The sequence below is a fragment of the Phocoena phocoena genome, chromosome 16 (assembly GCF_963924675.1).
Source record: "Phocoena phocoena chromosome 16, mPhoPho1.1, whole genome shotgun sequence".
Classification (NCBI taxonomy): domain Eukaryota; kingdom Metazoa; phylum Chordata; class Mammalia; order Artiodactyla; family Phocoenidae; genus Phocoena; species Phocoena phocoena.
In genome coordinates this window covers 14,878,549-14,906,263 of record NC_089234.1, presented here as the reverse complement: position 1 = coordinate 14,906,263, position 27,715 = coordinate 14,878,549, and the positions used below count along the sequence as shown (strand labels likewise).

General features: G+C 34.5%; 1 protein-coding gene across 1 annotated transcript in view; it reads left to right on the top strand.

Annotated features, from left to right (window-relative positions):
- Positions 1-27,715, top strand: part of ATRNL1 (attractin like 1) — a 691,263-nt gene that overhangs the window by 264,700 nt on the left and 398,848 nt on the right. The window contains exon 25 of the mRNA XM_065893763.1: positions 14,937-14,998. Within this exon, the coding sequence (XP_065749835.1) occupies positions 14,937-14,998 (62 nt within the window). The remainder of the gene's footprint in view (positions 1-14,936; positions 14,999-27,715) is intronic.

Below are 27,715 nucleotides of genomic sequence, written 5' to 3'. Positions count from 1 at the left end.
GTATAGTGTGCTATATTGTTGTTGTATTAAAGTCTCTTTTAATTAGTGTGTTTCTGTTGCCTCTCCTCTCTTGTAGTTTTGCTCCACACAATGTTTTCTGTGTTATTTGGTCCATCGGTGGTGGTGGTAGTAGTATATTTTCAAATATTAGTATTATATTTTTGCTGTGAATTTTGGCATTTAGCATTAAAAAGTGCTCTTCTTTTCAAGTTTAGTGCTTTTTGGCTTGACTTACAATTTGTCTAATATCAGGATCTCTGTCTTTGCTTTCTTTATTGTTTTCATGTGTCTGATAATCTTTTCTTTATCTCTTTATTTTTAGCTTTATTGAATCACTTTATTTTAGGTTTTTCTTTTTTGCAGCATTTAGTCTGGTCTTGCTTTATGAAACAATTTAAAATGTCTTTCTTAAAAAGATGAATTAATGCTATTTACACTTATTGTTATAATCAATAATTTGATATAAAATTAGCCATTGCATTTATCTAAGATGGCTTTGTAAACTTTTTATTCACTTTAAAAATTTGCTTATCAGTTTATTGTTCATTTCTTTAGGTTTTGACACATACAGGTGTATAACCACTACTGCAATCATATTATAGAAAACTTACATCCCTCCCCAAATATCCCTTATAGGGTACATTTGTAGTCAGCCCTTCTCCTCACTACCAATTTTGGCAGCCACTGATCTGTTTTCTTTTCTTGTAATTTTGCGTTGTTACTCTATTTAATTAACATTTGTTAAGTAGAGCTCTGGGAAGTTGGATGGTGGCTCTAGTTCAACAAAGGACCATACGGAAATTGAAATGGAAAAGTTTATTACTAAAAAGTCCTAGGGGAGGTATATGGCATGCCTCCAGGGGCCATACAGGAAGGTCAAGGCAGGGTACAGGCAGAGGAAGCAACAGGACTTGGGGCTCATGCCTTTATTAGGGTTCATGTGTGGAGCACTTTGGGGTTACCAGGCTAAGGCTGGAGTGGTCAATTCAAACCAGAAACACTGGGATTTTGTCAAGCTTCTCAAGGGTCTTATCTAGGGGTCACACAAGGGGGAAAGCCCTGGGAGGTAGAGGAAGACTTTACATGGTCACTGGCACAGTCATGTCAGGAACTTAAATTTACCTGTGACTCTATGGGCTGCTATCTTGGGCATGCACTTGCACGGGGGGCTAATTTCAGTTTAAGACCCTGATAGGCTGCATGACCTACACAAAATGGATGCTGAGGCAGCAGTACCATGGAGTAGTTCAGCTAACGTCTTGACATTCTGACTTTTCCAAAATGTCATGAAATTTGTCCCATATAGTATATAGACTTGCAGTTTTGTTTCAGCAGTATTTTAAAAAATTTTACCTTTATTAAAATGTAATTTACACAAATCAAAACATATGTAATTTACACAAATCAAATTTATCCATTTTGAGTGCACAGTTTTATGAATTTTGGCAATTACACACAATTATGTAACCTCCACTACAATCAAGATGTAAAATCATTTCATCAACCAAAAAGTTCTTTGCATCCTTTGCTATTAGTCATTCCTCCTTGACCCCAGGTCCTAGGAAAAAAATGATCTGCTTTCTATCACTATAGATTTGCCTTTCTGTAATTATAGAGTGTGTATTTAGCTGGAAATTACCCTTGTATAAACATTTTATTCCTTTGTGTTATTTAGTAGTATTCTATGGAATGGATTTGTTTATCCAGTCACCAGTTGATGGATTTTTGGGCTGTTTACAGTTTGGGGCAATTGTTAATAAATCCACTGTAGATGTTAACCTACAGGTTTTTGTGTATGTGTTCTCAGTTATCTCGTGGAATATCTATGTGTGAGACAGCTAGGTCCTGCAGTAAGTGTATGTTTACCTTTGTAAGAAACTGCCAGACTATTTACCAAAATGGTTGTACAATTTTGCATTTCCATTAGTAATGTATTAGAGTTCTAGTTTCTCTCATTGCCAATAGTACTTGATATTGTCAATTTTGTTGTTGTTTTGATTTTAGCTATTATAAGAGATATGAGTGGTAATTTGTTGCTTTTAATTTGACTTTCCCTAAAGACTAATGATGTTAACCATTTTTTCATGTGCTTATCCATATATTTTCTTTAGTGAACTGTCTGTTCAAACATTCACCCATTTCTTAATTTGGTTTTTATTGAGTTTTGAGAAGTCTTTATATATTTTCCTTACAAGTTTTTTTCTCAGACGTGTGTTGCAAACATTTTCTCCCACACTATGTCTTGTTTTTTCATTTTCCTAACAGTCTTTCAAAGAACAGATGTTTGTAATTTTAGCCAAATACAATAGTTTTTTTTCGCAAATGGACATGTTTTTGATGTTGTATTTAAGAAATCCTTGTCTAACCGAGATAATGAGGATTTTCTCCTTTGATTTTTTCTATAGGTTTTATAACTTTAAGTTTTACTTTAGGCCTATGGTTCATTTTGAGTTAACTTTTTATAAGTTTAAAGGTATGAGCTGATGTTTACGTTTTGCATTTGGATGTCTAATAGTTCCAGCGCCATTTATTAAACAGTGTATCCTTCCTTCATTGAATTACCATTGAACCTTTGTCACAATCAATTGATTCTGTTTTGTACACATATTTCTAGGTTCTCTATTCTGCTCCATTCATCTATGTGTCTGTTTGTTCATCGGTTCACACTGCCTTGATCCCTAAATCTTTTTTTGTAATCTTAAATCAGTGCGAGTCTTCCAACTTTGTTTTTCTCTTCAAAAATTGTTTTTGCTATTCTGGTGCCTTTGCCTTCACATATAAATTCTAGAATCTCCTTTTTAAAAAAAATCCTGCAAGAAATCCTTCTGGGATTTTGATTGTGATTGCATTGCATTTATGTATCAGTTTGGGGAGAATTGACATTATAATCCTGTTGAGTCTTATAATTCATGACCACTGTACATTGCTTTATTATTCAGGTCTAATTTGATTTCTTTCATTAGGGTTTTGTAATATTCTGTGGTGTTTTGTATATATTTTATCAGACTTATACCTAAGCAATTTTATAGTTTTTTAATACTATATAATTGCATAATTTTTTATTCCTATTTCTAGTTGTTCATTGTTAGTACAGATCTTCTTTGACTTATGATGGGGTTATGTCCCAATAAACCCATTGTAAGCTGAAAATATCATAAGTAAAAATTTGTATTTAATATACCTAACCTGCTGACCATCATAGCTTAGCCTAGCCTACCTTAAATGTGCTCAGAACACTTATATTAGCCTACAGTTGGGCAAAATCATCTAACATGAAGCCTATTTTATAATAAAGTGTTGAATATCTCATGTAATTTTTTGAAACTGTTCTGAAAGTGAAAAACAAAATGGTTGTATGGGTACAAAATGTTTGTAAGTTTGTGGTTGTTTACCCTTGTGATCGAGCAGCTGACTGGGAGTTGCGGCTCACTGCCGCTGCCCAGCATCACGAGAGAGTATCGTGCCATTTATCCCTAGCCTGGGAAAAGATTGAAATTCAGTATTTGAAGTACAGTTTCTACTGAATGCGTATTGCTTTCATGCCATTGTAAAGTTGAAAAATCGTAAGTCAAACCATTGTACGTTGGGGAAATGCAATAGATTTTTGTAACTTTAATATGTATTCTGCAAACTTGCTAAATTCATTTAATATTTATATTAGTTTTGGGGATTAACAATCATTCTGTCGACAAATAGACATAGTTTTATTTCTTCTTTCCAATTCTTTCCAGATCTTTTTCTTGCTTTATTGCACTGGAAAAGAGCTTCATTGTGGTGTTGAGGAGAAGTGGTGAAAGCAGACGTCCTTGCCTTGTTTCCAATCTTAAAGGGAAAATATTTCATCTTTTATTAAGTATTATGTTAGCTAAAGGTTTATCAAGAAGCTCTTTAGTTAGAGAAGCTCCTTTGTATAGAGAAGCTCCTCTAGAGATACACTCTCAGGGAAACTATGAATATAGTGTTGTTTTTGTTGTTATCGATTTGTCTCACTGTTTTCTAAATAAAATTAGCTAAATGATCAAGTGATCATTTTTAAAGCAATCTGTTCTACTGAGGGTTGTTTTTTTTTTTTAAATCAAGTATTAGTGTTGAATTTTTTCAAATACTTTTTCTGCATCTGTTGGGATGATCCTTTGGTAGTTCACTTTCAGTCTTTAAACTTGGTAAATTACGAGGATTAATTTTGCATGTTGAACCAGGTTTGCATTTCTGAGATAAACTATACTTAGTCTTGATTTATTATCCTTTTTATACATTGCTGAGTTCAATTTGCTAATATTTATTGAGGATTTTTGCTTCTATATTAGTGAAAGATATTTCTCTTTAGATGTCTTTTTCTTATTATGTCTTTGTCTAGTTTTGTTATCAGAGTAGTGCTGATCTCATAAAATAAATGTTAATAAAAGTGTTATCTCCTTTTCTGTTTTCTAAAAGAGGATATGTAGAATTGATATTATTTCTTACTTATAAATGTAGAATTTTCCAGTGAAGCCATCTGGGCCTATAGTTGATTATATATAGTTGATAACAGTTGATTTGTTTTGTTGTGTTGTTTGAAGGTTTTAAACAAGAAATCTAATTTGTTTAATAGTTATAGTAGTATTTAGGTTGTCTATTTCTTCTTAAGAGAGCTATGATATTTTGTGCATTTCAGTGAATTTGTCCATTCAAGGATATTGAATTTATGGATTACACGTAAATATTACACTTACCAATGATTAAGAAAATAATACTTAAAGATTATATAATATTAAAATATAATATGGATAGAGTTGACCTATTTAATTTTTTTTAAATCTCCTTTGCCCATTATTTTTTTCTGCCTAGTGCCCTGTGGGGTAAAGGGCCTGCTGAAGACCAGAGTTGAAAGGATTTCTAAAACTTACCAGAAAAACTCCTGTGATTATGTTATCTAACATCCCATAATTTTCAACTCTATTTTCTTCTACATCAAATAACCATATGATTACTTCATGCTTTTTTTTATTGCAAAGTCATGACCCCTCAATTTGAGTTTTAAAATTTTATGTTTTATTATAATGAAACCTAAGTTCTATGTTGCTATTGTTTTTCATGTATTTTAAAACTGGAAATTATCCATATAGAAGCAGAAACATCAGAGCAATTGTGGGGACCTACTAAATCATCTTTAAAAGCACTTTCTTCTGGAAAGCACCTTACTCACTGCATTCTGGTCCATTAGTATAGTCTAGGTTTAATGGAGAGAAGAGAACAGAGAATTAACCTTCAAAATAAGATGTGTATAGAAAATATTTTGTTTGAAATTTTATCGTTTTAGTTGTTTCCTTAACAACTATTATATTAATGCCTTTTTGAATGCAGATGGTTTTATTATTTATTTAGTAGTAGTACATATGTATGAAAAATTGACATTTGAATAGTACCACATGCCTTACTAAGACCATTGGCTACACTTGCTACTTTGAGGTTTTAGACATAAACCTGGTTTCTGAAGTTTTAGAGGTAGGACTGAATGATGTAGGTGGTCTAGTGAACATCACTCTGTAAAAGGAAGCTCCCTTTTGGTCACTTAAATTATAAAGGAAGAGCTAGGTTGTGAAGAAAACTGTAATTTATAGAAAGTGGTGTTACAAGCATAAATTGCATATAGACTTCTATATTAGCCATTGCTCTTGCAGTTTTATATCTTGAATTAAAACCTGAAACTCTTCAAGAAACCTCATAAGTATGCTAATACTATAATTAAGAACAGGTAGCATTACAAATGCAAAGTTTTGTCTTTTCATTTTAAAGGTTTGGTTTCATTCTTTAACACATAACAATACTGTTTTTGAAAAAATAATATCCTTTAACTTAAAGAAAATGTACTCTCTGGACATGTAGATTGAAAGCTCTGTGTATTTTAACTGACATAATCTTGATGTAAAAGTAATTGTTTTCCTGTGCAGCTTGACCTTTAGTAAAATGAAACTGTTTTAAGACTTTCTATTTAGAACATTAAGATATACATCTCCAGTAGTTACTGCAATTCATCCACTAAACACATAGAAGTAAAAATGCTAGGTTCTTTGCTAGTTGCTAGGAATGTATAGCTGAACATTGTAATGCCTGACTTCAAATATCTTGAAATCAAATGGAAAGAGAAGATGGCTATGCTAATTATCACAGGGTACTGTGATTAATTGGTGGTACAAAAGTGTAGAACTTAAGAACTAGATTCAGAATGCATTGATTTCTATGTTAGCTCCACTGCTTGTTGCCTGGGTAATCTATAAACCTTTCATTCCTCATCTATAAGATGAATATAATGACATTACCTATTTTATGGGGTTATTCTGAGGATTAAATAAATTAGTGTATGAAAAGCACTTAGCACAGCGCCTGGGCAATAGTAAGCACTTTAATAAATGTTAGCTCTTTTCAGTAGTACTGTGGTAAAAGTGTATGGTAGGGGCAACAGACACACAATTGAGGGCCAAAAAACAGGATCTAGAACTGCCAGGAAATGAATCATTTTGATAGAAGTTACCCCAGAGAAGAAGGGGTTAGGGCAGGAGGGAGCGGTTTATGCCCAACAAGGCACAGAGGTTGATAATGTATGGAGTGAGATCAGACTGCAGTGTCAATGCTCTGCATAGAGAAGCAAGGGCCAAATTTTGAAGATCGTTAGTGCTATGTCAAGGAAGTTGGAGGCCAAGCTAAAAGTGGTGGAAAAACACTGAGGAAATTTAAGCAGGGAAATGAAGAATTTTGATGAGGGGAATTATGGGAAACTCCTTCAGTTTTAAAAAAGAGCATTTTGTCAGCTGGGTAAAGAGTGACCAGAAAGTTATGAGGTTGAAGACAGGGAGACCAGTTAAGTTTTTGCATTAAACCAGGAGGAAAGTGATGAGTGCCTTCATTAAGGCATTTATTTGCTCTAAAAAGAATTAAACCCATTAAATTTTTATAGACAATATTTAAGGATTCATAATCAGAGTAATTTGTGTAGTATTTATGCAGAATTGGCCAGTATATTTGTTCCTCTTAGGTTTTATTGCCTTTTAAAAACCATCCATTTTCCATTTAACTGTATTTAAAAAAAATATTTATCAGGAATGACACAAATTATATTATCAATAAGCAGCAAATTAATTATCTATAGGAAATTTATGTTTACCTTGAATAGATTATCATAGTTGATCTTATTCAGTAATAGTTAATTTAAGCCCCAGTCTGCTTTAATTTTAAAAATGAATAGATAAAGACCTAATACGATTTTGAATTGCTTGCCTGAAACATAGCCCAGTTGTCTTTGAGATGTGACTAGATGACTAACTTCCATTACTTAACTCTGCTTTTATGTCATTTTGAAGGACTATAATCCAAATAGTGGTTTGAAGAACCTCTCTTTTACTTTCAGTTTGTTAGATGAATTTGATCATTTTAGCATATCCCTTCATATTTTCACTTTTTTATGTCTCAGTGTTATATCAGAGTTTATGGCAATCTGACATTTTGCACAAACACACCAATTTGTCCTTCATAGTAAGAATATTTTTTTCTCTCTTACAAAATCTGACATTTTATGGTAAATATCAAGCTATTAATCTACTTCTCTATTCCAAGCACACTTAACGCAACTTTTTCATCAAATCATAAATTCAAAATGTTGGTCATTATGTTAATGAAAAATATAGCACATCTTTAAATCAGGTTTTAGATTTTGGATGTGTTTTCAATATGAATTTGCGTTTAAGCCCAAATGGACAAAATATCACTGTTGCTATAGTTTTGGCTCACTCTGATTTTTAGCATGCCAGTTTATCGGTTATTTGGGGCACTTTAAAAACATGGAGAAAATGAGGATATTATGAAGCTTTAATTGGTTTCCTGATTTTGATTAATTTTCTTTAAATGATATTGGATAACTTGAATAAAATCATTAAAGAAAAGAGAATTTCAAAAGTGCAGTTTTCTGGCTAAAGTTTTAAAACTAACTTTAAATTCGACTTAAGTAAATTTTCATATTTTTCACGGGGATGTAAAGAGTCATCTTATAGCCATAGCACCAGCCAATAGAAATCTTTCTAATTAGACAATTAGAGATTTTAGAGTCAGAAATGTCCCATGTCCTCTAGAGATACACTCTCAGGGAAACTATGAATATAGTGTTGTTTTTGTTGTTATCGATTTGTCTCACTGTTTTCTAAATAAAATTAGCTAAATGATCAAGTGATCACTCTTTTAAAGCAATCTCATTTTTTTCCTCCATTGGTTAAAAAATAATGTTTCAGGTAATACCTTCTGTTTTGGACAGGAAGATTGTAGTCTAAACTAAGTCACCTTCTGAAAGAAATTCCAAGAAGCCAACATAGTTAAAAATGTTTATCGTTGAAATTAAGAAATTGAGGTAAAAATACACATTAAGAAACCATTTCTGATACCTTGATTTCAAATTATTTACATTGTAGGTAAAATTATAAATGGTAGATATTATAAAATTTTTTCTGTGATTATAAACAAAAACATTTTATACAGAAATGCATATTTTTCATAACATCTGAACTCTACAACGTATGTAAATTTTATAGGGGAAAGTAGTATTTTATGATCTGAAATTAGAAGGTACTTATAGTCTGTGATTATTGATTTATAAAAGAAATTCAAATAAATAAATTTTTAATGTTTCTCAGAATAACATCTGTACCTCCTTCCTTTCATGGCTCTTCATAAGGATATATGAAGCCCTAAGAATACTCTCGTGCTGAATTTTGCTATTGTTATTCATTTATTCAGCACATTTTTATTAAATGCTTACTATGTACTATGTACCAAATACTGTTCTAGGTTCTGGAATAGTGCCATGGGCATTATGAACAAGGCTACTATTCTCAAGGAGTTTACATTTTAGTGGGGAAAGATATTTTAACTAATGATCAACCAATAAATCAGATAATTTCAGACTGAAATATAAAAGAAGTAGGTTTACACAAGAGTATAGAATAAGGGAGAGGGCAGCTACTTTATATAAGTGTCTTAGAGAAGTATGATATTTGAGGTGAGCTCTAGATGATAATGAGCCAGCCACATGAAGACCAGTTGCCCAGTATCACTTAGAATGCTCTCCCTTTGTCTATACTTACTCCTGTCTCTGTAGGTCTTTCAGTTTCATTGGAAGGGGCCTGGAGTTGCTGGATGCTCTTCCTAGATAGAGAAATGCTGAGAAAATAGTCAGATACATTTGCAACTAATGCTAGTATCATTTCTTTCTGCTACCCCTGCTTTTTTCTCCTGTCTTTTCTCAGTAGTTCTGCATGTTTTTAGTTACCAAGGAGTGATTTCTCATCCCACATATGTTAATATAGAAAATAGGATACTTTTAATGGTTTTTTTCATTAGAATTACCAAGTTCTAAAACACTATATAATTTATAATTGTTATTACTGTTTCTGTCTACCTTGCCACAACCACTAAGAATCTTTTTTTCACTGATATATCCAAGAACCTGACATGGTGCCCAGAATATAATTGATATTCAGTGAAATATTTGATGGATGAATACCTTGACACTCCAGAGAGAGAATATTGAGAGAGAATCTGCTTGAGTTAGTGTTTGCTTGGTCTTGTTCACCAATGCGACCAAATCTCCTTGTATCTGCCTTCCATTTTTATGCCTGTGCCTGACGACGGACTGTCTGACACAGTATCTTCCATAGGCTATCTCCTGTGGAACTTCCTATAGAAAGTCTCAGGTGGAGAAACATTTAAAAAGATTTGCACAACACATTGTAATGCTGACTTTCCATTTGAACAACCAATATCAAATGCTGTTTAGCTTGAGTCCCCAGAGGCCAGATGGTATGCTAAGTATAGAGACTGCTTGTGCCATCTACATTTACTCTTGAGTACAATTATATTAACAGGTTAGTTACATATAGATAATACAATTAAAGTTTCAGAATGTTTTAGTGCTTTCGTTCATGATTGTAACTTGTAGATCCTTCACTTGACTGCTTTATTTACTCAGTTATTCTTTGGGAAAAATGCAAGACATTGTAGATACTTTCATTTGGGTCTATGTTTTGCTTACTTACCTCAAAACATGATTTTTTTTTTTCCAAGTTACTTAGCTATATGGACCCAGAAAGGGCAAGCAAACCATAATAAAATTCTGCAGTACCAGCTTGAATCATGTACTTTGCCAGTCTAAATTGACTTTAACACTGTTGGCTGTTCCCACTGTTTATGCATAACTTATCTTAAAAGGATGCAAAACCCTTTATAGGTTAAAGAATCAGAGTGATGATAATGATTTGCATTGACAGTATGCAAAGAAATTAGTGGCAAGACCCATATTTGAATATAGATGTATTTTTTCCTCCCCCCAAAATGTATCACTTGTTTTTTAAAGATGTCTTGGCTCTGTTCCTCTCCCCAGTTGGAACTTTTTTCCTTTGTTTCCATTTTCTCGCTCTGCTCAATTTTGATTTCACTTCCAACAGTTTTTCCTCAATATGGAGCCTGTCCTGGAATAGAGATTTGACTGGTTGCTTTTGAAAATTCATGTGGCCCAAGCTGTTCTAGCTCCTTTTGGAACTTCTCAAGGACCCTTTGCACTCATATGCTCTTGCACTAGGCAAAACCACTTACATTTTTACCTTCTGTATTCAGTGGGCCTGCCTGGTTCCAATGAATGCCTTTTGAATTTTCCTGTTGATTCCCTCTTCTTACTTCCTCACAGACCCTGGTACCATATGTGTCTGGTGTTGTGGTTTATCCGTACCTGCTCATGTTTCGGCATTCAAGAGGAGGATAATTTTTCATTTAACTTTGTTGAAATTGTTTTCTATGTATTTTCTTTCTGCAGTTTACCTGCCATAGATAGGTAGGTAGGTAGGTAGATAGATAGATAGATACTGAGCTTTTTTTTTAATGTGGAAACTCAGGGATATTAAGATACTATGCTACCACTGGCACTGTCCACCTAGAACTCGGCCTCACAGATTATATTTCTTAATTTCCAAATAGTTAACTTGTTTTGATTATATCCAAAATTATAGTTTTAATTTTGATTTTAATCTGATAATATAGTACATAAAGTCACTACCATTTGGAATTTTTAAGTGGTTTCTCTCATAATGTACACTTGTCTACTTTTCTACATGCTCTGTGGATTTAACAAAAGATTTGTTTTCCTGTTTTATATGCTCCTGATTCTTTCTGCTCTGTTTTTAACAGACCTTTCTGGAAGTTTAGTCTGTAGTTGCTGTCTGTACTGCCTCACATTACATACTCGTCTTATGTTCTCTGTTTAGATTAACATTCCCACCCCTTCATTGAAAGTGCGTTTGTTTGTTACCCATGAAGTTGTTGTTGTCAAATGTAATGGTCATAGTCCCATCCTCATCTTACTCAACCGACAAAACCAGCCACTACTTTCCTCTTGCAAGATTCCTTTCCCTTGGCATCCTTGACACAATACTCTCCTGGTTTCCTCCTACTTAATTGTTCACTTTTTTGTTGTTGTTAGCTCTAATAATGCGGTGGCCCTGAACATCCTCTTAGAAGTTTTAAGTGAGTCATATCCAATCTTCACCAAGCCTTCTCACCTTTCACTCTAAATTATGTGCCCATCAACTTGGTTTTGCCTCCATGGCTACTACTCTTCTGCAAGCTACTATCATGTCATAACTAGGAAAATCGAATGTCCCTGCTTTCCTCTATCATCTCTTTCCCACCCAGCAGCCAGAATGATATTTTTCTTGAGAGTTAGATCATGTCATTTCATGGCTCAGGCCTTATAATATGTCCCAAACTTTTGATCATGCCAAGGACCTAGGTGAATTAACCCCCACTTGTCACTCTGAACTTATTTTTAACTTCTCTGCCCCTAGCTCACAGTACTCCAGCTCTTGTGACTTCAGTTTCTCAAACAGCTGTAGCCTAAGTGTACTATTCCCTAAGCCTGGAATCCTCTACTGACAGATCTTTGTGTGGCTTTACCATTCTTATTATTTGTGTGTCCAGCTCATATATCATGTCTTCAGTGAGGCTGCCCCTAACTGCCTAATCTCAACTAGCTACCTATCCTTCCACTGCATCACATCACTTTGTTTTTCTTCAGAACACTTACCATTGTCGAAAATTATGATAATCCACTTATGAGTCTACCTGGTTATTTTTTGCCTCCTGCTATTGGGATGCAAACTCCAAGAGACCAGGGACTTTGTCCTATTTACAAGGTTGTCACCAGCTCCTAGAACAGAGCTTGCTTAAGCAATATTTCTTTGAATATTTCTTCATGATTTGAATGACTGAATAAATTAATTTTTGTGTGCTTTATCAGATAGGTTATTAAAGAGATATACATATTAAAATTTATTCTGTAATTATGTTATCTAATTCTCCTTATAAGTCCAGATATTGTGTTTTCACTTATTTGGCCTGTGTTTTTGGTGCATATAAGTTTATAATTTTTATTCATTTTTTGTGCCTTGTACATTTTATTTGACCAGATTTTGATTTTGAATTTCACTTTGCTATTGATATTATCCTTCATGCCTTCATTGTTGTTGTTTCTAAGAGCCAATTTTTTTTTCACAATCCTTTATATTTTGGATATAAGTGTGTCACTGCTATAGATGTGCTTTCTATAAAAAACATAAAGCTAAATTATGCTTTTTAATGTGCTATGGAAATCTCTCTCGTTTGGTGAGGATTCAGACTGTTCACATTTAGTGCAATTGCTTCTATATACTTTATCTTATTCCTTAATTTTTTTATTTTATGTTATATGTATTATTTTTTTTTCTTTTCTCTTTTCCATACATTTGCTAATTTATTCAAGCCTTTATTGAAGTCCTTTTTCTTCTTTTTCATTTAGATATTTCTCAACACGGTCTAAGTTTACCTTCCTATTCCAATTTATCTTAAACCAATTTCATTGACTATGATTTCAAAATAATTATCCTTTTGAAGATTATCCAGTTCTCAATTGCTGTGTTCAGAATCATCTTTCCATGGATTTAAGTTACTGTTGACAATATTGTTTGATAAGCTCAGTTTCTAATATACTCTCATGGACAGTACCTGGAGAGAAAACTCATCTGTATCTTTTCCATTTTAAAAGATGTTTTTTCTTAAATCTTTTAAAACATTTTCACCTAGAACCAATCTCCTACAGCAATTGTCTTTCCTCATTGTCTGTATAAATGCTCTGTAATTATTCAAATGCTTAGAAGCTTTTTGGAAATGAATGTTATTATATTTAAGCTTTCATGTATATACCAAAAATTTAACCATTTTCTCGACTGGCTGTAATTCTTTATTTTATATAAGAAACAATATTTCTTATTTTAGAATGCCATTTCAATTCCTTGCCCTGAAAGCTGGGACAATTGTGAGACTCATTTCCTTTCTTTTCCTTCACTCATGAATTATATCCTCCTCTGTGTTTTGTCTAATGTCTGAATATGGTTTTTCCATACATTTTGTATAGTTTTCTAGTTCTGTAAGAAAAGAGAGAAATCTCATCCTTGTTAGTCCATTTTCACTGGAAGTGGAAAGTGTATTACATGTTTTTGAAAATTTTTCATAAAAGATTATTAAAGGAGAAGATTTCAAGAACTTAATTGTTTAGCTTCAGCTATCTGGGAAAATTCACTTATGTTGACCAGCTCCTTTATACATGATGTAAAAGTATAATATTTACTGTATTATACTATATACCAGATATTATGGCAATAATTTTATTTCTATTAATTGAGTTAGTCTTTTCTCTAACACATGAGGTAGATGCTCTTATTATTGCCATTCACATATGGGACAAAAATAGGTTAAATAGTTTTCTAAAATATTTACATCTAGCAAGTGAAAAAGTTGGATTTTCTCTATTTCTGTATCTAAATAGATATTCTCTATTCAGATGCTACATTATTGACTAGTACACTATATAATACTTCCTCAAGAAACGTGTTACAGTTTGATCTCTATAATGTTAACAAAAGTGGAGAACAATTTTAGCTTATTGATTTATTTCTCCTCTCAAAATTCATTAACATGAAAATATAAACTGCGGTGATGTATTTTATTCTTGCAGGGGTTTATAACAAAATAGTTGTATGCAGCTTCCCTAGACAAGAATATACAAGAAAAACTATTTCCCTCAGTTTCCTTAATACAGTTGAAATTAAGTTTTTCGGCACACAAGCAATTATCAATTGTATTGATAGAAAAATGTGATAATTATTAGATGAAGAAACTCATTTGCATGTTTTAGTTAGGCACGTTTAATATGTCATAGGATTTCACATGAAAGTCTTAGCATGCATTACTGAAGTAATTTTATAATAGTTTTCTTTTTTTTCACATCTTTATTGGAGCATAATTGCTTTACAATGTTGTGTTAGTTTCTGCTGTACAACGAAGTGAATCAGCTATATGTATACATATATCCCCGTATCCCCTCCCTTGTGAGCCTCCCTCCCACCCTCCTTATCCCACCCCTCTAGGTCATCCAGAGCATGGAGTTGATCTCCCTGTGCTATGCAGCAGCTTCCCACTAGCCATCCACTTTACATTTGGTAGTGTATACATGTCAGTGCTACTCTCTCACTTCATCCCAGCTTCCCTCCCCGCCCCCGCCACCTGTGTCCTCAAGTCTGTTCTCTACGTCTGCGTCTTTATTCCTGCCCTGCCACTAGGTTCATCAGTACCATTTTTTTTAAGATTCCATATATAATAGTTTTCTTAAACCATTTAATGTTATAGCCTGTGTAAAGGTCATCAGCAGTTGGTTATATTAGGTGTTCTCAATGAAATTTTGATTCCAGCACATATGATTTATAATATGGTGATCCAAATTTCTTGATGATTTAAAAATATTGTATTTACAAATGCCATGAAACATCACCACTTTGAAGAAGAGCATAGATTCAGTAAGTTTCAAACTTTCTTTTATTTTGATTTTTCAGATTGCATTCTCACAACACAATACAATCATGGATCTTGTGCAGTTTTTTGTCACCTTCTTCAGGTAATTTGCTTTTACTGACTTTGAATTTGTTAAACCTATGTTCTGATGTATGTTCTATCAATCTGTTAGGTAATTTATCAGTTCTTTAACCTTAAATATGATACAGTGTGTCTTGCATAGTTTTATGTACTTAAATATATACCACAGAGCAGAAGAAACATACTTGACATATACTTTTGCAAGTTTATTTTGCTGTAGTACTATTTAATAGCTAGTTGGTTCAGTGGAAAGAGGATGATAACCCTGTGTTCCCCTGTCATATAAGTAATTAAAGCCTGTTTTAATTAATAAAGTTAACAGTGCATTCACTGTACTGATTAGGTCCATCTCCTAGCATTGACATCCATATCAATTCAATTATTTCTTGGATTTCTTAGGTAATTATTATATGTGCTTAGCAATGTGATGAAATCTGTAGAGCATGAGAAGTATGTATTTTCTGCCCTCAGAGAGCTTATAATCTGGAAGTACTAAATATGACTTAGGATATAGCATAGTTTCCTGGAATATTAGTTATTTGAGATATTAACAGTAGGTTCATTAAAAAGTGTTACATAATTAAATACATTTGGAAAATGCTGTGTATACTGAAGTTAAATAGGGCTTTTTTGGTTTGTTTTTAACTGACATTACTTCTCAGAGTTGTTTTTTTTTTCTCACAGTTTTTAATATGTTAATTTGCAGTGTATCTTTCTAAAAGAGAGGGCGGAGTTTGTAGCATTTCTCAAAACCTAAAAGCTCTCTTCGTACAACATCTATTTTCATTTCCATGGGATGTAAATAAAGAAACGCTGGGCGAGGAGAAGCAGCTGCGTTTTAGTGGTAGAATATCTGTGTGACGGCACCTGAGATCACCTGGATTAGAAAGAATGTTATTTTTGTTAACATGATTATGAGGTGTACCGCTTATACTGGTCCACTAGGTGCCTTTGTGTAAATTAGACAATTGTGCCTCCTTCTGGCAGGCATAGCCCCACATCACAGCACACAACTTTACAAACAGTGCATGTAATTTTGACCTTCACTCACCAAGTTGTCTGGGCTGCATTGAACAGCAAAGAACCTGTTAAACCAAATCCTTGACACAGATGATATGCCAAGCACTTTCCTCAACACCAAAGTAACCATTATTGGTTATCTTATAACGACACCATACAATCCTAATACCTTATCCACAGAAGTTAGCAAACATTTTCTGTAAAGAGCCAGTTAGTAAATATTTCAAGATTTGTGGGCTATAAGGTCTCTGTTGCATCTAAACAACTCTGCTGTTGTGGTGCTAAAGCAGCCTCAGCCAGTATGGAAACAAATCGGAGTGGCTATGTTCCAATAAACCTTTATTATAAAAACAGCTGCTAGGCTGAATTCTGCCTGTGGACATAATTTGCCCAACCCCTGATCTAACTTATGCCTGAATACCTTTAATGACAGGAAACACACCATCTCTTGAGATACCATTTTCTATCTTCAGATAACTAATTGTTCTTTATAATTGAGATGAAATCTGCCTCCCTGTAATAGCTCTTCTCATTTACCCATATGGGCCCATACATAGCAAGTCTAATCTCTCTCATCTCCATTTGCAGCCCTCTAGTTTTCTAAACTCTTTTCTCCAATTTACACATTCTCTGTTCGTTTATTCACTTCTTGTTGTCAAAATCCTTGCCATGTTGGTCACTTTGCTCTGAAAACAATCATGTTTGTCTTTGTCCCTTAAAAAGTATTAATTTCCAGAATTTAACGCTAAATCATATTTATCACTAACATGTGCAAAGACTATTCATACTTTAAATTTGTCCCTTAAAAATGAAATTTGAGGAAACAACTTTTTTTAAAATTAATTAATTTTTTTGGCTGTGTTGGGTCTTCGTTGCTGCGCATGGGCTTTCTCTTTAGTTGCAGCAGGCAGGGACTACTCTTCGCTGTGGTGTGAGGGCTGCTCATTGCGGTGGCTTCTCTTGTTGTGGAGCACAGGCTCTAGGTGCGCGGGCTTCAGTAGTTGTGGCACGTGGGCTCAGTAGTTGTGGCTCGCGGGCTCTAGAGCGCAGGCTCAGTAGTTGTGGCGCATGGGCTTAGTTGCTCTGCGGCATGTGAGATCCTCTTGGACCAGGGCTCGAACCCATGTTCCCTGCATTGGCAGGCAGATTCTTAACCACTGCGCCACCAGGGAAGTTCCGAGGAAACATCTTAAATATATTTAACGTTCTCTGGTTTCGTACTTCTGAATATTAAGGGATATTAAGCCTATTAATTAGGTTACAATGTTTTTGGAAAAGTATTAGAAGTTGTAATTGAATGAGCCTTATTTAATGCATAAAAATAAAAGTTTTTGACAGAATAATGTGGATGTTAATATGGTAAAAAGGTTACTTTTGTGTAAAAATTCACAAAGCTGAATATATATGTAAATTATTTAAATGTTTAGGGTTTTATTTTAAGCTTTTGAATTTGTGTGCATGTTTAAGTTCAATAACTCTTTTATTAAGTAAAAGAAAGGTAGTGTTAATATGTACCATGTCTTAGAGATGATCCTATTTATTATGTTGTCATCATGGACAAAGTAATATAAAATATTCTGAGCATCATGTGAGATAAAGTATATTTAATGGGTTTTTTATCATTTAAATTTTTCTCAGTATTAAAATGTAAATTAGACAGTTTTCTAATTGTCTCCTTGTTAAGAAAAGAAAATGCACAAATACTTTTAAGTTTATTATTTTTTTAAATAAAGCCACTGTTAAATTTTAAAAGAGAGTTTTAGGCAGGTCAGCATTTATGGACATCCTTCAATCAGGCCACTATTACTGCTATTGTTGTTTCTGAGTTATTGAAGTAGCATAGGTGAATGTGTCAGCCTTTCAGTTTAGCCATGGTTTGATGGAGGCCAGTTCATAAACTTTGTGTCAGTTTTTTACTTTTATATTGGGCATAGTTCTGGTGGTAAACATAATTGAGTCAGTACTAGGAAGATCACTTATAGGCATAGCCTGGCTCTGATCTTAGCTTTCTGTGCCATCTTAAGTAGGTCACCTCGCATCTTTAAATCTCAGTCTTTTCATATCTAGAATTAAAGGATGTTATTGTTAGAGTGTGTACTATAATATAGTGAATGATTAGAAAACTGAAAGGAATTATTTTAAAAATAAATACTTGTTTCTGGTATGTAAAATGGAAAAGTAAGTCTGTGTGAATCTGAATTTTAAAAGAATAAGCCTGGGGCTTCCCTGGTGGCTCAGTGGTTGGGAGTCCGCCTGCCGATGCAGGGGACACAGGTTCGTGCCCTGGTCCGGGAGGATCCCACATGCCGTGGAGTGGCTGTGCCCGTGGGCCATGACCGCTAAGCCTGCACGTCCGGAGCCTGTGCTCCGCAAGGGGAGAGACCACAACAGTGAGAGGTCCACGTACCGCAAAAAAAAAAGAATAAGCCTGGTAAATTAAATGGAGATATATCAGGGACCACTGCCCCTATACCATTTAGATTTTTAATGGTGGTTCTAATTTTCACTGTCCCACTGGAATTACATAATGTTTTTGATTTACCATCTTGACCAGATGGCAGGTATTTTCAGAGGTTGCCACTTGATCTTTCCCACTATGATAGATCTTACCCCACAGGCCAGGGATGAAATGTAGGGGTTACTCTAATCACCTTGTACATAAATTCTAATTATACACTTGAGAAGTAGGGAAATTATCACTGGGTGGTTGCATAGACACAGTTGGCCCACTATGATACAGAATTTAGCCAGAATTTCTTACCTGGACCCTGGAGATACCCCAAGTCTAACAAGGGTTCATGACGGTATTTTAGTCCTTGGGTATCTCTGTGATCTCTAACCCTGTGTCTTATAGTAATCAAAATATCTACTTACTCCTCTTGCACTGTGTACATACCCGTGTATATACCCAAATATACACAGGGCTCTTTGTAAAGGAATCATACACAGGTCCCTTTGGGGACCATTTTATACACTTTCCAAGATGTTTCAAAGTGTCTTTTCTTCTATGGACTCAGCCACCTATTCAGTGGGTTCTGGATTTGTAAATTAACTCATCTGGGAGCTGAGCAGAGGATCATGATTTTCTCTTGGCAACAACCCTCAGCCTTCGTTCCTCCATTCCTACTTACAACAAAAGTAAATGTTAAATAGCACCGTTGTTGGCTGCCCATCTATTTTGCCTCTCGAGATAGATACCATCCATTATTAATCATCCCACAGCTCGTTGTGGGCCAACACCCTTGTCTGCTCCTCCAGTCTTGTTGAACTTTATCCTCATTGTAGACCCTGGATTCTGTCAGTTAGGCACTGACCCTTGATCTTTTTTACTTTGGGGCCCCATCACTTAACACCTCCCTTTGTCACTGTCTCTCCTGTTGTCAGCTCTGGTCTGCGGAAGAAAGCCACCAGTGAACTTCTTAGTGAAGCTGGTGCCCCTTTCACCAGCAAATTTCTCATGGCCTTGGTGACTGGTACGTCCCATAGAAAGTAATCTACCGGCCTTACATAATACATCCATTCCGGTACATTTCCTCCTGTCAGCTTTTTTATTCTTTTCTCTTTCATCTTCTAGGGCAACTCAGGCATTTCCATTTCACTTTGCCTTGGCCAGTGCTTTTTCCAGGCTTATAAGAATCACTTCCTCATCAAGTTTTGCCCCATCCCCTGGAGTCCTCCATAGGGTATTATATCACCTGGTCCTGAGACTATGCACCAAAATTCATGAATTCTTGTTTATCCAGGCTTACATTCCATCCCCCCTTGATCAGATACCACCAAAATCCAATTCCTGACATGATCTCCTGGGTGCTGCCAGTACATGTTAGCCAATTCTTGCAGCTTGTTCAAGTATATAATCTTTTCCCTTTCTTTTCAGGCCAAGATGCATTATTCTGTCATTAAATTCAGTTATTAGTCTAGCAATCAGGAGAGGAGGTGGTAGCAGCCTTTAGGGGGGGTGAACCTATTGTCTATTACTAGAAACGAGAGTTGTAGAACCAACATCCTCAAAACATCTATCTAGATAGTCCATTCTAGATATTCCTATCCCATATTTCAAGAGCTCCAGTTTTCCAACAGTGGCCGTTGTCTTTGCATAAGAGGACTGCTTTGGCTGAGCAGTCTGTCATCTCTGGAGCTCTGCAGTTCTAACAATTAGATCATCAGTCTGCTGCTCATTCATACTGGCTCTTCCACTGTCAAGAGGTAAGGGCCTGATTTAAAGCTATAAAAGAGACTCTCTAGCTCGTATATTTAGCCTGTAATGTTTATTAGTGGCCTTCAGTCTCTCATTATCCCTCTGTAGGGTCAATACAAACATAGCAGTAGTCAGCCAACTCCACTCTCTTTTGAAAGCATTTTCCCCAGGTCACCACTGGTGAAATTTTTAGCAATTGAAGCCTTCTTCCAGGGACTGTCTGTGTCTCATCGAGCAACATGGACGGTTTCTCTTTAGCCTGCCAAATAGTGAGTGAGCCAGTTTCAAATCCCCATTTTACCTCCTGATTGCTCAGACCACAAGTCATCAGAGAAGTAGACCAAAATGGCATTAGCCATGCAGTAAACGCATTAGGGGGAACTCCTGTGAGGGAAAGAGCAAGGGAGAAGATGAGGGATCTTTTAGACCACGGTGTCAATCTGACCTTCGTGAAGTAGAGCAGGAAGAAAGGAAAGTTGAATGAAAGAGCCTGAAAGTTTGACAAGACCAATGGTGAGTCCTCGAGCCAAGCTCTGTATCCTAACAGAGGAGTTATGCATCTCTCAGGATTAGGCCTTCCTTACTATCACTGCCATGCTCAGTCATTGACTGAGAACAGCTCTCAGGAAGTGTGACCTCAGTGTGAATACAGTGGTGGATTGCCTTAATATTTTTCCACCTTAATATTATGTTTTTTAGTACAAACAAGTTAGAATTTTCAATTTTTCTTATGAATTTTTGTGGTTTTCCTTTCAATTTTTTTATTGTGGTAAAATACATATAATATAAAATTTGCCATCCTAACCATTTTTAAGTGAACAATTCAGTGATGTTAAGTACACTTACATTACTGTGCAGCTATTTATACTATCCATCTCCAGAACTCTTTTTATCTTGCAAAACTGCAACTCTATACACATTAAACAGTAACTCCCTATCTCCTCTTCCCCAGCCACTGACAACCACCATTCTGCTTTCTGTCTGCATGATCTTTACTACTCTAGGTATCTTATATAAGTGATGTCATATAATTTTTGTACTTTTGTGACTGGCTTATTTCACTTAGCATGATGTTCTCAAAGCTCAACCATGTTGTGATATATGTCAGGATTTCTTTTCTTTTAAGACTGAGTAATATTCCATTGTATGTGTATACCACATTTTGTTTATCTATTCATCTGTTTATGGGCACTTGAGTTGCTTCCATGTTTTAGCTATTGTAAGTAATGCTTCTATGAACATGAGTGCACAAATACGTATTCAAGATTTTGCTTTCAATTCTTTTGGATATATTCCCAGAACAGAAATTCCTAGGTCATATGGTAATTCTATTTTTAATTTTTTTTTAAGAACCTCCATACTGTTTTCCATAGCAGTTGTGCCGTTTGCATTCTCACCAGCAGTGCACAAGGATTGCAGTTTTTCCATATTCTCACCAACACTTGTAATTTTCTTTTTCTTTATTCCTTTTCTTTTTCCTTTCTTTTTTTTTTTTATTTTTTGATTGTAGCCATCCCAGAGGGTGCAACTTGGTATCTCATTGTGGTTTTGATGTACATTTCTTTAACTATTAGTGCTGATAAGCACTTTTTCACATGCTTATTTGCCATTCATATATCTTCTTTGTAGAAATGTCTGTTTAAGTCTTTTGTCCATTTTTATGCCAGTATCACACTGTCTTGATTACTGTAGCTTTGTAGTAAATTTTGAAATCAAGAAGTGTGGGTCCTCCATCTTTGCTCTTTTTCAAGATTTTTTGGGCTACTTGGGGTCCCTTGAGGTACTAAAATTCATATGGATATGGAAATAATCATGTGAGTTTTTCCCCTTCTTTTTGTTAATATGGAGTATTAGATTTAGGCTTTTCATATGTAAGACCATCCTTGCATTCCAGGAATAAATCGTTCTTGGTCATAGTATATAATTCTTCTAACAAAAATGTCCCCTTTTCAGCATCATTGTTCAAAAAGGATATTAGTACTTTTCTTTTTTTGTGTCTTTGTCTGACTTTGGTATCAGGATAATGCTGGCCACATAGGATGACTTAGGGATTGTTTTCTACTCTTTAATGTTTGGAACAATTTGAGGACTGGTATTAGTTCTTCTTGAAATGTTTAGTGGAATCAATCAGTGAAGCCATCAGGTCCCAGGCTTTTCTTTGTCAGGAGATTTTTGATTCAATCTCCTTACTAGTCATAGTTCTATTCAGTCCTTCTATTTTTTTCATGATTCAGTCTTGGTAGGTTTTGTGTTTCTAGGAATTTGTCCATTTCGTCTAGGTTATACAATTTGTGTACAGTTATTCATAGTACACTCTAATAAATCCCATTTATTATCATAGGATCAGTAGTAATATCTATACTATATTTATTTTTAGTAAGTTGAATCTTCTCTCTTTCTTTTTTCCTTAGTAAATCTAGCCAAAGGTTTGTCAATTTTGTTGATTGGTTTGAAGAACCAACTGTTGGTTTTGTTGATTTTTCTCTCTTATTTTACTATTTTCTGTTTCATTTATCTGTTTTCATCTTTATTACAATATTTCCTTCCTTCTGCTAACTTTGGGTTTAGTTCTTTTTCTAGTTCCTTAAGTTTAATGTCAGGTTGTTGGTTTGAGATCTTTCTTGTTTTTCAATGTAAACATTTATAGTTAAACATTTCCTCCTTAGCACTGCTTTTACTGCATCCCATCAGTTCTATTATGTTCTGTTTCATTTTCATTTGTCTCTAAGTACTTTCTAATTTCCCTTGTGATTTCTTCTATGAGCTGTTGGTTGTTCAAGAGTATGTTGTTTCATTTCCCCAAATTTGTGAGTTTTCCAGGTTTTCTTCTGTTATTGATTTCTGACTTTATTATGCTGTAGTTAAAGGAGATACTTTTCATGATATCTGTTTTTTTTAATTTATTGAGAAAATTTTTGACCTAAAATGTGGTATATCCCGGACAATATCTCATGTGCACTTGAGAAGAATGTGTATCCTATTGTTGGGAATAGTGTTTTACATATGTCCTTTGAATGTAGTTGGTTTATTGTGTTGTTCGAATCCTCTGTTTCCTTACTTATGTTTGTCTGGTGTTCCTATCCATTATTAAGAGTGGAGTTGAATTGTTGTTTTAACCATTTTGAATTCTCTATGTCTTTCTTGAAATTTTTGTCTTAATTTATAACTTGTTTTATATAAACTTAGATATAATATAATTTTGTTAGAATTTCCATGGTAAATCTATTTTCATTACTTTCAATATTTTTTATTTTACTAGATTTTAAATGTGTTTCACGTACACCACAAATATCTGGACATTGTTTATCCTGTTGTAATAATCTGAAAATCTCTGACTTTTAAAGAAACAGATTTAGTGAATTTCTATTTATTGCAATTGTTGTTGTATTTTAATTTTTTTCTCCATCTTTTCACCTTTTAAAATGCTTTCTCAAGCAATCTTTTTTTCTTCTCCCCTGCTTTCTATTAAATTGAATGTCCTTTTAATATTATTTAATTGTTTTTCCTTTTAGCAGTTTAGGAATTATACATTTCAAATTTTTTCTTTAATGATGCCCTTAAATTTTAACATGTATATTTTTCCTAACCAGTAATAATGTTAATCGGTGTCTTGTTTTACTCCTGAATCATATAAGAACACTAGAAAATTCGAAACTTTCACTTTTACATACAATTGTCTAATTTTAAATTCATTTTCTAATTTCTAATTTTATTTTTTAAAATAGCCTTATTGAGATATAATTCATATACAGTACAATTCACCCATTTAAAGTGCACAATTCAATAGCTCTGTAGCCATTATCACAGTCAATTTTAGAACATTTTCATCACCCCAAAAAGAAACTGTACACATTTGCAGTCACTTCCCATCCCTCTCCCACACCCTAAGTTTTAGACAATCACTAATCTAGTTCCTGTATATAGATTTTCCTATTCTGAACATTTTCATATACTAATTAAAATCATACAATATTTGTTCTTTTGTGACAAGCTTCTATCACTTATCACAGTGTTTACAGGGTTTATCCATGATGTTGTATGTATCAGTATATCATTGCTTTTTATCGCTAAATACCATTCCGTTGTATGGATATGACACATTTTATTTCTCCTTTTTCAGTGATGAGCATTTGGGTGTTTTCCTCTTTTTGGCTCATGTGAATTATGCCACTATGAAGATTTGTGTCCATGTTTTTTTGTGGCGATAACGTTTTTATTTCTCTTGAGTATATACCTAGGAGTGGCATTGATGGGTCATATAGTAACTCTAGATTTAACATTGTGAGAAACTGGCAAACTATTTTCCAAAGAAGATGTGCCATTTTACATTCTCACCAGGAATGTATGAGGGTTCCAATTTCTCCATATTCTCAGTAACACTTCTTTTTATCTCTTTTTTATTATAGCCATCTTAGTGCATATAAAGTGCCAAAAGAGATGATGATGCTATTTTGGAGGATCCAGAAAGGATTTTAATTAATTAGAGGAATTTAAAGAATAGAAAAAGAAAGAAAAATTAGGAGTTAGGCAATTAAAAAACAAGAATAATCAAAGATGACCCTACAGAAGTGATCATGTGAGTGGGAAGAATAATGCAAAATAAGCACTGTGACCAAGATTTAGGGAAATGAAACAATGATGTTGTCCATGAAGATATTTCAAAAGAGAAAAAGGAAGGATGTAACTCCCTACAGGGAGAGAAGTAAACCGAACTCATTGGTAACAGAATGCCTACATCAAAGTGGCATATCCCAGGAGTATGTGGTATAAAAAAATTTTTTTTAAATGGCGCAAGAACGAAGAACTCTGGGAAGAATGAAAAATAGAAGTCCTCCTTTTCAAAAGTGAGATTATGATAATGGCTATGTTAATAGAAATGAAGCCTTAAGATATAGATTTCTCTAAGTAGAAACCATAAATTACATCTTATTATACTGGAGGTTTCTTCAGGAATTCTCTCCCTGACTTTGCTGTAGAAGAAAACAGATATTTAGATCCCAACTCTTCTTTTAAACCAAAATATCAAATATAGCTCGAGTAAAATAGTAATTGCACAAAGTTTATTGCAACTTAGCTAAACCAGTGCTCCATGTCTAATTTTTAGTGCTGAAGTTTGGAACACTATAGACTGAAACTTAGTTCTTTCACTAACATATTGCCTAGTATACTTCAAAATCAACATATCCTAAATTAAACTTGCTGTCTTGGCAAACAGCTCTTTTTTCTAGTATTCTCTAGCTCAGTTACGGTTGCCACTATTAACCTAACTTCAATACCTGGGAATTAACTAAATACATTTCTCTTTCCTTAATCCCCTACATAAGCCCTGATTCTTCCTTCTGTCTATCAGTCTATTTTATTCAAAACAACCAAAGTGATTTTTTAACATAAATTGAATTATAAGAATCCATTGTTTAAAAGCTTCCTTTCACATTTATAATATAATTCAGACTAGACTTACAAGTTCCTCTGAAACCAGGCCAAATTATCTGCCTCCTCTCATATTATTCTCCACAAATTTATTATATTGCAGGCGCTTTTTCTTCGGAGGTATCTGGTTTATTTCTTGTTTGGTTTTGTTTTGTCTTTCATTCCTTTGTAAAGTGTTTTAAAATTTACGTGCAGTACAATTCCATTTGGGGGGATACAGCCATATGAATTCTAAAATATGTATGGTTTCTTTTATTTAAAAAAATTTTATTGGAGTATAGTTGATTTATAATGCTGTGTTAGTTTCTGCTGTACAGCAAAGTGAATCAGTTATACATATACATATATCCACTCTTTTTTAGATTCTTTTCGCATATAGGTCATTACAGAGTATTGAGTAGAGTTCCCTGTGCTATAGAATAGGTCCTTATTAGTTATCTGTTATATATATAGTAATGTGTATATGTCAATCCCAATCTCCCAGTTTGTCTCTCTCGCCCTTCCTCCCCAGTAACCATAAGTTTGTTTTCCACATCTGTGACTCTTTATGCTTTGTAAATTAGTTCATTTGTACCTTTTTTTAGATTCCACATATAAGCGATATCATATGATATTTGTCTTTCTCTGACTTACTTCACTTAGTATGATAATCTCTAGGTCCATCCATGTTGCTGCAAATGGCATTATTTCATTCTTTTTATGGCTGAGTAGTATTCCATTGTATATATGTACCACATCTTCTTTATCCAGTCCTCTGTTGATGGACACGTAGGTTGCTTCCATGTCTTGGCTATTATAAACAGGGCTGCATTGAACATTGGGGTGCATGTATCCTTTTGGATTATGGTTTTCTCCAGATGTATGTCCAATAGTGGGATTGCTGGGTCGTATGGTAGTTCTATTTTTAGTTTTTTAAGGAACCTCCATACTGTACTCCATAGTGGTTATATCAATTTACATTCCCACCACCAGTGCAAGAGGGTTACCTTTTCTCCACACCCTCTCCAGCATTTATTGTTTGTAGACTTTATGATGGTGGCCATTCTGACCTGTGTGAGGTGATACCTTATTGTAGTTTTGATTTGCATTTCTCTGATGATGAGTGATGTTGAGCATCTTTTCATGTGCTTTTTGGCCATCTGTATGTCTTCTTTGGAGAAATGTCTATTTAGATCTTCTGCCTATCTTATGATTGTGTTGTTCGTTTTTTTGACATAGAGCTGCATGAGCTGTTTGTATATTTTGGAGATTAATACCTTGTCAATTTCTTTCTTTGCAAATACTTTTCCCCATTCTGTGGGTTGTCTTTTCATTTTGTTTATGGTTTCTTTTGCTGTGCAGAAGCTTTTCAGTTTACTTAGGTCCCATTTGTTTATTTTATTTTAAAAATTTATTTTATTTATTTTTGACTGTGTTGGGTCTTCCTTGCTGCCTGTGGGCTTTCTCTAGTTGCGGAGAGTGGGGGCTACTCTTCGTTGCGGTGTGTGGGCTTCTCACTGCAGTGGCTTCTCTTGTTGCGGAGCACAGGCTCTAGGTGTGCAAGCTTCAGTAGTTGTGGTGCGCGGGCTCTAGAGCACAGGCTCAGTAGTTGTGGCATACAGGTTTAGTTGCTCCACGGCATGTGGGATCTTCCTGCACCAGGGCTCAAAACTGTGTCCCCTGCATTGACAGGTGGGTTCTTTTTTTTTTTTAACATCTTTATTGGAGTATAATTGCTTTACAATGGTGTGTTAGTTTCTGCTTTACAACAAAGTGAATCAGTTATACATATACATATGTCCCCATATCTCTTCCCTCTTGCATCTCCCTACCTCCCACCCTCCCTATCCCACCCCTCTAGGTGGTCACAAAGCACCAAGCTGATCTCCCGGTGCTATGTGGCTGCTTCCCACTAGCTATCTCTTTTACGTTTGGTAGTATATATATGTCCATGCCACTGTCTCACTTTGTCCCAGCATACCCTTCCCCCTCCCCGTATCCTCAAGTCCATTCTCTAGTAGGTCTGCCTCTTTATTCCCATCTTGCCCCTAGGTTCTTCTATTTTTTTTCCTTCAGATTCCATATATATGTGTTAGCATACGGTATTTGTTT